At 51.8% G+C, this 10,850-nt stretch overlaps 1 protein-coding gene across 4 annotated transcripts in view; it reads right to left on the minus strand.

Moving 5' to 3' along the window:
* Nucleotides 1–6,629, minus strand: part of LGALS12 (lectin, galactoside-binding, soluble, 12) — an 11,405-nt gene extending 4,776 nt beyond the window's left edge. Inside the window, exons 1-7 of one of the 4 annotated variants that reach the window (XM_011942639.1) lie at nucleotides 6,147–6,629; nucleotides 4,057–4,145; nucleotides 3,707–3,920; nucleotides 2,801–2,920; nucleotides 2,190–2,228; nucleotides 1,586–1,612; nucleotides 815–903 (exon numbers count right to left, since the gene is read on the minus strand). In XM_011942639.1, the coding sequence (XP_011798029.1) occupies nucleotides 815–903; nucleotides 1,586–1,612; nucleotides 2,190–2,228; nucleotides 2,801–2,920; nucleotides 3,707–3,920; nucleotides 4,057–4,145; nucleotides 6,147–6,215 (647 nt within the window). In that variant the 5' untranslated portion in view covers nucleotides 6,216–6,629. Of the gene's footprint in view, nucleotides 1–814; nucleotides 904–1,585; nucleotides 1,613–2,189; nucleotides 2,229–2,800; nucleotides 2,921–3,706; nucleotides 3,924–4,056; nucleotides 4,311–6,146 lie in introns of those variants that run through there. The other 3 variants (XM_011942638.1, XM_011942640.1, XM_011942641.1) reach the window with 3 other exon arrangements.
* Between the last annotated feature and the right edge of the window lie 4,221 nt (nucleotides 6,630–10,850).

Consider the following 10,850-nt stretch of genomic DNA (forward strand, 5'->3'; position numbering starts at 1 on the left):
CGACCACGCCTGGCTAATTTTTGTATTTTTTAGTAGAGACGGGATTTCATCATGTTGGTCAGGCTGGTCTCGAGCTCCTGGCCTCGTGATCCGCCCACCTCGGCTTCCCAAAGTACTGGGATTATAGGCATGAGCCACCACGCCCGGTCTATCATCTCCTTGTTACAGACAGGGAAACAGAGGCACGGAGAGGAAAAGTATCTGCCCTAAGGTTTCACAGGTAGTAGGTGTCCCGAGCACATGACAACCCAGGCATTCGGGCCCAGAGAAGTCATAAACTCTAACGCATTTCCTCAAGGCAGGCTGGCCAGTGGCTCTTGTCTGACTGGATTGCAGCCACAGGTCTGGGTTTGAACCAGGAGAAGTTTGGTAGTGTCCACTTAGTCATTCTGTCCCTCCAAGTCCTGGCTTCCAAATACCAGTCCTCTTCTCTGGGGCAGTCTGGCTGTATCTTTTGAACCACACATTGTGTTACTACGGGAAGCTACATGTTTGCTCTGGGCCTCAGCCTGCATCTACAAAGGGCCTTTCCTGGGGCCCCTTTCCTAGGACCTGGGACAAGAGGCTCGGCCTGACTACATGTACCAGCAGGAATGATGCTCCCAGCACTGGGGCTGTTGGTCCCAGTCCCAGCCTGACCTTCATAAGCTCTGCCAAATTGGGCCACTTCTCCTTTCTGCTCCTCTGTTACCTCATCTGTAAAATGGGGATTAAATGGTGGGGCTAGGAGATTAAAAGAGATGATGTTTTATAGAGCACATGACTGTCACAGAGAGGCTGCTCCCTCCCCTCCACTTACATGCTGGATACTTACTGCTTTGGCTCTTGCAAGACCAGTGCCCGCACTATGATGACCTGCCCGGGCCAGAGACCCTGGGGAAGAGCCTGTGAGCAGGGCACCTCCTGAAGGAACGAGGGAGGTATTGAGAAGTTGACTCTCAGAGGGTGTTGGGGAGAACCACCCACCCCCGGGGGCCGGGGGAGCACCGGGCAGGCATGTTCTGCCCAGACCTGCAGCCAGGAGGCGCTGCTTATGTGTTTAGCACCTGGCCTCCTGTACGCTGTTCCTGCCAAACGTTTTCCCTGGCCCCTCCAGGCTGAGCTTGGCCTCTCTGTGTCCCGACCACCATGTCCTTCTCCCTTCACTGCATCCTGAACTGTAATGACCAGCTTGTGAGCAACTGGATGGCTGGGACCAGCTTGTTCCTCTCTCCTAGAGCCTGGCACTGGGCCTGGCACAGAGAAGTATCAAGTAACGATGTTCAGAATAAGTGGAGAAAAGGTAAAATGAAGCTGGAGCTTCAGCCTGAAGCTGCCCAGCCCTCCTGCAGCCTGCAGCTTGCTATAAAGGAAGGGAAATGCTGGGGCTGAGGGCGTAAACTTCCTGGCCTACCCACAGGCTACAGTTTTCTATAAAGGAAGGGGAAATCCTGGGGCTGAGGGCGTAAACCTCCTGGCACACCCACAGCCTGCAGTTTTCTATAAAGGAAGGGGAAATCCTGGGGCTGGGGATTTCCCACCAGGAGGAGCTGCTTACCCAGACTGTGCCCCCAGCCCTGATGGAGCGGGAGGGAGGTTCACTCACCAGCCTGGGGCTCATCAGCAGGAAAGGCTGTCAGGGAAAGAAAGAGAGGACACAAGACCATGTGGTGTTTGCTCAGGAAAAGAGAACCTCTTGTTATTCTGACAAATTGGGAATCTTTGGGGCTTGTCTCTCTCACAGTAGCAGGTGAGTTATTGGAGCCCCAGTGGGATCCTCTGGACTTCAGAGGTTCACCACCTCTGGAATAATAGGGAAGAATGGGGTGGAGGATCTGTCATCCACTCCCTGTGTGGCCTTGAGCAGTACATGGGCCTCATCTCCCCTTCTGTCCTGCTAGGCCAACCCCAGCCACTTCGCACGGGTGGTTTGAGAAATGAGCGTTTCAACTAAGGCCTCTCCTGCTAGGAATATAGGGTCTTGTCCCCTCTGCATGCAGCACACCCCCATTCATCTTCCCAAGCTGGGCCCGGAGAGGGGCTGGGAGAGGCAAATCCAGGCCCTCCAGAGACTGAAGCAGAGCCAGCTGTGTCCATGGCGACCGTAGCAGTGAGGGAAGGGGCAGCTGGGCCTTGTGTAATGGGAGCAGCCGTACAGAAGGGCGGATCGGCTGGTGTGGCTGCTCAGACCTTGCTCACAAGAGACTCACGTGTCCAGCTGGGTACTCTCTGCTGCCCTCCACAAATGGCTGTTCAGAAAGAGAGAAAAGAATCAACAGCATTTAGGACCCCTGCAGTCCTCTACCTATGCCTGGGAGATGGGCAGAGCCCTGGCTTTGGCCTTTAGAGCGCCTCATGTTCCCATTCAGCTGGTCAGTAGTGGCTTCTTGCTGGCATTTTGAACATCCCAATTCCTAGGCCCCACCTTGTACTTACCAAATCAGAATCTCTGGTGGCAAGCCCCAGAAATCTGGGCTTTGATAAGCCCATCAGGTGGGAATGATAAAGCCAGCTGCCGCCTGTTTCAGCCCCAGTGTGCCAAATCATTCCTGGCCGTTGCTTCTCAATGTTAACCAGATCCACACTGGGTACAGGCTCCTGCCTGTAGCTCCTGGGCTCTCTTCCTGCCATCACCTTCTCTTCTCCCTCAGCCCACTCACACCCGAAACCTCAGTGGACTCCCTCCCCCTTGGCTATTACTGGTGCACAGGGCCTCTGCCCTCTCTCAGTCTAGGGTGGAGGAAGGGGTCCCAGGCCTGTCCAGGAGTCAGGGGAAATTAGACACTGCCATTGCCCAGGCCTTGGTCCCAAGGAAACTTACATTGATGTTCAGGAATCCAACAGCCTCTACCAGGATGTCACCAAATATGCCCAGCGTGTCTACATGAGACAGTGGGAGCCGGTAGCGGAAGTGGAGAAAGTGCTGTCCGTTCACACTCACCTGGAGAGACAGACAGAGGCTGGCTTATCAGCAGCTAATGTTCATTGAGTTCATAACAATGTCCCAGGCATTGCCAAGCATTTTTCCCTTAATTTCCCTCACTTAACTTCATACCAACTCTATAAGGTAGGTACATTTTACAGAGCCTTGGGTGGCTTAAGTAATCTTCCAAAGGTTGCAGAGGTGGCCTGGAGATCAAGGCACCTTCAACGCTCCCTCTACCCCAACAGAGGCCCTGCACTGTGCTTTCTCAGCAGCCCAAAGAATCATCTTCACTCCATTCATGCGAGGAAACTGAGGCTCAAGAGGCTCCCCTCCCGCCAGCTGCCCTGTCTCCTGGAGAAGTCTGAAGATCCCATCATGTTTCTGGCAGGAGCTCACATTAGAGGTCAAAACCTTGAGGTAAAGTTCTCTCTCCCTCTTCCCTGCCACTGTGGCTTTAAGATGGGGATAATGGAGGTACCTACCTAATAGGGTTATTGTGCGGATTCAATGAGCAGATACCTTTAAAGGGCTTAGAACAGTTCCTGGTATACAGCAGGTGCTCTCTAAGTGCCTGCCATGACTATGACAGCAGTGCCCTCTTTGGAGCCAGGCACTATAGAGCTTTCTTACTGCCATGTAGGCCCAGGGCAGCCTGGAACTGGGCATGGCAGCTTCTTGGTCCTCTTGGTACTTGACCACTACCAATGACACTCAACACCGCGTTGTGGGGAGTCTGGCTGAGGGAAGGAAGGGTGCAAGGACACAAATTCTAGACCACCCAATGCCCATCCCTTCCTTCACCTTCACTTCCTCATTCCCAAAGAGAAAGAGGATGAGGAAGCTGGAGCCTTTCTGCAGGGCCAGGTGGGGCCACCGGGCCTCCCTTTGCCAGCGTCCACCATGCAGAGTGTTGCAGATGACGTGGGGCTTGGTGGTATGGAAACGAGGGTTGAAGTGGAAGGCGATATCTGGCCGGGGACACAGGCTGCAGCCACACTGGAAGTCCACCTGAAACCTACTGGGAGGTGAGCCTCTCGAAGTGCAGTTCTGACCAGAGACCCACAGAGATCCCGGAGGCAGGGAGAGGCCCTCCAGCTTGATGCCTCTAGGACTGAGCTCCAGCACCCCCTGGGCCACCTCCCCCACCTTACCTGTGTGCATCTAGAGGGACCACTCCTTGCAGCATGACCATCTTGCCTGCATGCAGGCCTCCAAAAATTGTCGTGACATAAGGAACCACCTGAACAAGAAGAGAAACCCATCCATGCAGGGTTGGAGAAAGGGCTTAGGAACCTCTGTGTCAGGGGAGTGGGAGGAAAGGAGCAGAATAAAACTCAACTTTTCCTCCCCAAACAGAAAATTCCTTAGAGGTAAAAATCAGTGTTCACTGAAATATTTTCTTCCACCTAATCCCCTTTCCTGGACCTTCATACAGCAAAGCCACATTACACCAGAGAAGTCAAATTCAGCTCCCTTGCCAAATTCAGCACCAGCCAGCTGCCTTTCCCCAGCTCCTAGGGCACAACAGGCTGCAGTGACCCCAGGGACGCTTGCCATCCACTAGATGCCACCCTGGTCCCCAGAAGCCTGGTACTGGGACTTTCTGAGGACTGTTTAGTGGCTGGAGACTAGGAACTGGGAAGCAAGAAGAATGGACAAGTTAGGAACTGACAGCTAACTCTGAAATGGCCTTCCCAGGCTCACCTTTCCCCAAGTAGAAGTTTCCTGGGCTGGGCTCTGTGGCTTATGCCTGTAATCTCAGCACTCTGGGAGGCTGAGGCAGGCAGATCAACTTGAGATCAGGAGTTCGAGACCAGCCTGGCCAACATGGTGAAACCATCTCTACTAAGAATGCAAAAATTAGCTGGGAGTGGTGGCATGCACCTGTAATCCCAGCTACTCAGGAGGCTGAGGCAGGAGAATTTCTTGAGCCTGGGAGGCAGAGGTTGCAGCGAGCTGAGATCACGCATGCCACTGTACTCCAGGCTGGGTGAAAAAGCAAGACTCAGTCTCAAAAAAAAAAAAAAAAAAAAGAAGAAGAAGTTACCTGGCCTTCCTAAAATACATTACACACTTTTACAACTTCCTGCCTTTTCTGGGCCGTTCCTCCTGTCTCTTTTCACCCTGACTCTTTTTCCAAGCATCATCCACTTGGGTTCCTGGATTATTCCTTTCTTCCCCAGAGCTCCCAGGGCATTTTGCTCATGTGGCTGGCTTGGCCCTTGGCTTAGAGGGTCTGGTTGGCTGTTTTTCCTAGGAGTTTATAAGCCCTTCAAAACTGAAGCCTTATCTTTCCCTCCTGTAGGCTCAGTGCCTGGCCTGGCGCCGTGAGGGCTCTGCATAGATGTGTTGGGAATGAGTGTGAGCAGGACGGCAGGTACGTACCAGTGGTATCACAAGATAGGCCTTCCTGTGTTGCTCTCTAACTCCCAGCAACCTTTAGGAACCCAAACCACCTAGAAAAACCTGAAACCCACCAGGATGGCCCTCCAGGTGGGAGCTCGCAGCCTCTAAAGCAAGGAGCTGCCGTAACCTGGGCAGCTGCTTCTGCCCATTCCTCAGGCACCTGAGAAGCATGGGAGGGAGGCTTGGGATGCCAGCCTGGCAAGCTCAGCTGGTTCAGCAGTTGATCGCTTCCCATTCCCAGGCTCCCTCCAGGCTTGTAATTAACTGAGAGGACGCAGCTGTCATGGGAGGGGAGGGCCAAGTAAGGGAAAGTGATAATTAATGCTCATTAGTAGAGGGTGTCTGCTGGGAATTCAGCCTCCTGTAAATCATTGCCTGGCTTCAGAAAACCTCTTGGGCACTGACTGAGCAAGAGGAGGAAGACAGAAACTCCCCGCATCCCCCATCCCTGAGTGGAAATTCCCACCCGACCCTTCCTTCCAAGCTGGGGATGAGACTCTCCTTACTAAGTAATCAGCATCCCCCCAGCAATCCTGCCCACACCCTCATCCTCCTAGCAACCTTTACAGTAGGGGCAGAGCACTGCGGCTCCAGGCTTCCCCGCTTTCAAAATGCAGCGACCCTGGAAGCCTAGCAGTCGTTTACACCCAAGTGGGAATTAGCAGTCAGCCACTTTGCTTAGCTCAGGAGGGCCTTCCAGAATCCAGGGCAGGTGCTTGGGAGAAGCAGAGCCAAAGACTGAGGTCCTCTCCACCCCACCACCCAGGAGTCTGGGCCCAGCTGGAAGGGAAGAGCCCAGAGAATGAGGAGGTTCCACATTACAGTGACAACTCACCGGGTGGAAGACTGGCGGTTGCAGAATGAAGCTGTCAGGAATTGGGTCCAGTTTTTCTCCAGGTGACATGAGGGTGGGGCAACTCCAGCTGTAGATCCTCGTTCCGGGAGCCCTGCCCCCACTGGGCTGACTCACCTGTCCCAGCCAGGTCCTAAATGCCTCGTGCAGCTCTCCCAGCTGTTAGTCTCACCTGCGCCCTGCAGGGTCTTAATGCTGTCTGGAGCAGCCCTGGGAAGGCAGCGGGTGACCTCCAGGCTCCACACCAGCCCCACTCCCAGAGGTATAAGGTAGAGCTCTGACGGGGGCGGGGGGAGGGTGGCTGTCGACAGAACTCCGTGTCGGGGGAGGAGGACTGGCATTAACCAACTAACTACCCACCCCGGGTCTGCAGCATGTGGCCACTGCAGAGGGAAGCCAGACGCTGGCTCCTGTGGGGTCAGCGAGGATTTGTGGTTTCCAGCTCCAGACCTCATTGGGTCAGAGGAAGGGGAGGTGGTACGTGTGTTTAGGTTCCAGAAACAGCCCTACCCCCAGCTCCCTGGACAGCCTTGGGTGACTTCCCATTCTTTCCTCGCTTCACCACAAAGGGTTTTATCTCTTCCCCTCAATTTCTTTCTTTCTTTTTTTTTTTTTTGAGATGGAGTCTTGCTCTGTTGCCAGGCTGCAGTGCAGTGGCGCAATCTCAGCTCACTGCAACCTCTGCCTCCTGGATTCAAGCGATTTTCCTACCTCATCCTCCCTGGGACTACAGGTGTGCGCCACCATGCCCAGCTAATTTTTGTATTTTTAGTAAAGACTGAGTTTCACCATGTTGGCCAGGATGGTCTTCATCTCCCGACCTCGTGATCTGCCTGCCTCGGCCTCCCAAAGTGCTGGGATTACAGGTGTGAGCCACCCCGCCCGGCCCTCTTCCCCCCATTTTCTTGTCCCTTCCTCCACTCTTCTTCCTTTTCCAAGTTTTACAGCCCCCTGAGGCTCCATGTCAGCATCAGCCTGAAATGCTGGGGCCCAGCTGGGCTCACAAGAAAGTAGAATGAGGGAAGGGGAAAAAAGCAGAACCCCTTAAGCTCGGAAAGGGCAGCACAAGAAGCACAGAACTGCATAGGAAGGAGACTTGAGACTTGAATTCTTCTTCAGTCTCTCGTCTAATGTGCTGTGTGCCCTTGGAAAAGTCACTTCCCATCTCTGGGCCATCCTTTGTTCATCCGTACATGGAGAAAGCGACCATAGCAGCATGTCCCACAGGGAGGCCTGTGTCTTGGGGTGGGTCCAAATATCTGCATTTTGCTAGAGTCCTTCCAGTTCTGGCTCAAATCCCAAAAAGGCTTTCCCTTTAAAAAGAAGCACAACCTCTCAACTTTATCCTGAGTTAGGAGGTTCTGGGATCTGACCCATAGCATCAGACTTGGCAGCAGGGAATTCCTGGACTGGGCCCAGGCTGGGCAAAGGCTCAAGCACATCGGGTGCTGAGGGCAGAGGACGGAGGGAGAGTGCATGAAGGGTCCTGGAATAAGGTGTCTTAACCAGTGCTACCGAAGCTGTGGTCCGCAAGCCACCAGCATCAGCCTCACCTGGAAACTTGTTAAAAATGCAAGTTTCGGGTCCCCACCCCAGACCGACTAAGGAGCACTCTCTGGAAGCTGGGCCCAGGAATCTGCATTTTACCAGGCCCTCCAGGTGATTCTGATGCACTTTAAAGTTTGAGAAGCATTGACGTAGGATGGAACTGGAAGGGCTTCGGGTGCGGAGCTGAGTTTGTTCAGATGTTGCCGAGTAGGTGGAGCTGGGTGACTTAAGGGGCTTATTCGGGGAAATTCAGTCAGATGTGCTCAGGAAGGGTGCTCTGCATACACAGTGAGAGGAAGCCGGGGCTGGAGGTGCCAGTTTGTGGAAGAAAAGAGTCAAATTCCAAAATACTTGAAGAGATTTATTCTGAGGCGAATATGAGTGACCAATGGCCTGTGACACAGCCCCAGGAGATCCTGAAAACGTGTGCTCAGGGTTATTGGGCTACATCTTGGTTTTATACGTTTTAGGGAGACATGAGACATCAATCAATACATGTAATATGTACATTGGTTTGGTCCAGAAAGGTGGGACAACTCGAAGAGGTGGGCTTCCAGGTCATAGGCGAATTCAAAGACTTCCTGACTGGTTATTGGTTGAAAGAGTTAAGTAAGTACCTACAGACCTGGACTCAATAGAAGAGAGTGTCTGGGTTAAGTAAGGGGTATGCAGGCTTTATCATGCAGATGAAGCCTCCAGGAAGCAGGCTTCAGAGCTCTAATCAGACCTAAAACGGTGCCTGGATCAGGGAAAAGACTTGGAAAGGGATGGGGATTCTCTGCAGAGTAGATTTTCCCCACAAGAGCAAGGTTTGCAGGGCCATTTCAAAATATGTCAAATAAATATATTAATATTTTGAGGTAAAATACTTTAATTTCTTTCAGGGCCCACTGTCATGTGATGCTATACTAGAGCCAGGTTAGAACTTGGTGTCTTATTGCTACAATGAGTCTGTTTGGTCAGTCTTTAGATCTTTGTTTTAATATTAATGCTGGTCGGTTGTGCCTGAATTCCAAAGGGAGGAGACAGCATAATAAGGCATATCCAACCCCCACTTCCCATCACAGTCTGAACTGTTTTTCAGGTTAACTTTGGAATGCCTTTGGCTGAGAGGAGGGGTCCATTTGGTTGGTTGTGGGGCCTAGAATTTTACTTTTGGTTTGCAAGTTGAATGGGTCTGGACATGGGACACTGCACTGGAATCAGATCTGGGTCCTAGTCCCAGCCCTTGGAACCAGTGCAGTTCTTGCAGCTTGAGGCCAATGGTGCACGGTCCCTATCCAGCCTCACTTCCTTCCTGGGTGAAATGAGGAAGGAGGATTGGTTCGTTTGCTTGGGCTGCCGTGGATGAAAAAAGTCAAACTCTGTAAAATATTTAAAGAAGTTTATTCAGAGCCAAATATGAGTGACCAAGGCCCAAGGCACAGTCCCAAGAGGTCCTGAGAATATGTGCCTAAGGTGATTGGGCTGCAGCCAGGTTTTATGCATTGGTTCAGTTTCCAAAGGTGGCACAATTCAAAGAGGCAGTCGGGGTGGGGGTTACAGGTCATAGGGGAACTCCAAGACTTTCTGACTGGCTATTGGTGGAAAGAGTTAAGTTATTATCTAAAGGTCTGGAATCAATAGAAAGGAGTGTCTGGGTCAAGATAAGAGGTTGTGGAGACCAGGGTTCTCATTATGTAGATGAAGCCTCATGGGTGGCCACCCTTAGAGACAATAGATGGCAAATGTTTTCTATTCAGACCCCAAAAAGGTGCTAGACTCAATTAATTTCTTCAGGCTTGGGAGGGCCTGGAAGGGGGAAAGGTCTAGTTATGTTAGAGATTTTTTACAAATGCAATTTCTCCCCACAAGAATGGCTCTGCAGGCCATTTTAAAATATGGCAAAGAAACATATTTGGTGGTGAAATATTTGATTTCCTTCTTATCTGTCATGTGATGTTATGCCAGACTCAGTATGGAAAGTGAGCCACATTATATAAGGTTAAGCAAAACCCCTCTGTTGAGATTTTATGGTTTGTAGGCTGTGACTCCCCAGGCCCCTTAAATAGGAATTTACCAAGAGAGGAAAAACGTCAGAGTTTAGTCCTCACTGCCACGACAAAACCCACAGACCAGGTGGCTTGAACAACAGAAACTTATTTTCTTACTGTTCTGGAGGCCAGAAGTCCAAGATCAATGTGTCAGAGGATTTGGTTTCTTCTGAGGCCTCTCTGTTTGGCTTGCAGACAGCCACCTTCCCCAGGTCTCTGCGTTTGTGTCTTAATCTTCTCGTCTTATGAGGGCACCAGACATATTGGATTAGGGCCAAACCACATGACCTCCTTTTACCTTAATCACCTCTTTAAATGCCTTGCCTACAGATACAGTCACATTCTAAGGGTCTGGAGCTTCAACACAGGCCTTTTGGAAGGACCCAACTCAGCCACTAAGAGAGGAGTAGCTGTAACTGTTACCTTCCTGAAACCCCAAGGCTATTGCCACAGTCGAAGGTGAGGCTGATGAGGCCTGTTCCGGGAGGGAGCAGCAGGAAGAGGATGGCGCATTTCCTTTCTCTTTTTACATCACTGCTTTTTGGTCGCTGGAACGGACTTTACTGGGTTTGTCAGGAGCTTGTGCTTGCTCCAGAATAAGAAGGGGCCTCAGTGTCTGTGAGTGTCCGGGGGTGAGGCAGGGCAAATCTCTTTTCCAGAGCCAGAATGAGGGAGAACTTGTGAGAGAAATCCAGGAAAGTGCTGGTGACCTCAGGGGGCCAATGGCCTAGGGTGACCCTGACACTGGCAGGGGAGCATCTATTCCCACCTGTTGATGAAAAGAGTCGAACTCTAAAATATTTGAAGCAATTTATTCTGAGCCGAATATGAGTGGCCATGGCCCATGACAGCCCTCAGGAGGTCCTGAGGACGTGTGTGCAAGGTGGTTGGGGTGCAGCTTGGTTTTATGCGTTTTAGAGAGGTATGAGACACCAATCAAATACATTGAAGAAATACATAGGTTTGGGGCTGGGCTTGGAGGCTCACGCCTGTAATCCCAGCACTTTGGGAGGCTGAGGTGGGTGGATCACTTGAGGTCAGGAGTTTGAGACCAGCATGGCCAACGTGGTGAAACCCCCATCTCTACTAAAAACACAAAAAAATT

Source organism: Colobus angolensis, unplaced genomic scaffold (genome assembly GCF_000951035.1).
Source record: "Colobus angolensis palliatus isolate OR3802 unplaced genomic scaffold, Cang.pa_1.0 Scaffold21, whole genome shotgun sequence".
In the NCBI taxonomy this organism is placed as follows: domain Eukaryota; kingdom Metazoa; phylum Chordata; class Mammalia; order Primates; family Cercopithecidae; genus Colobus; species Colobus angolensis.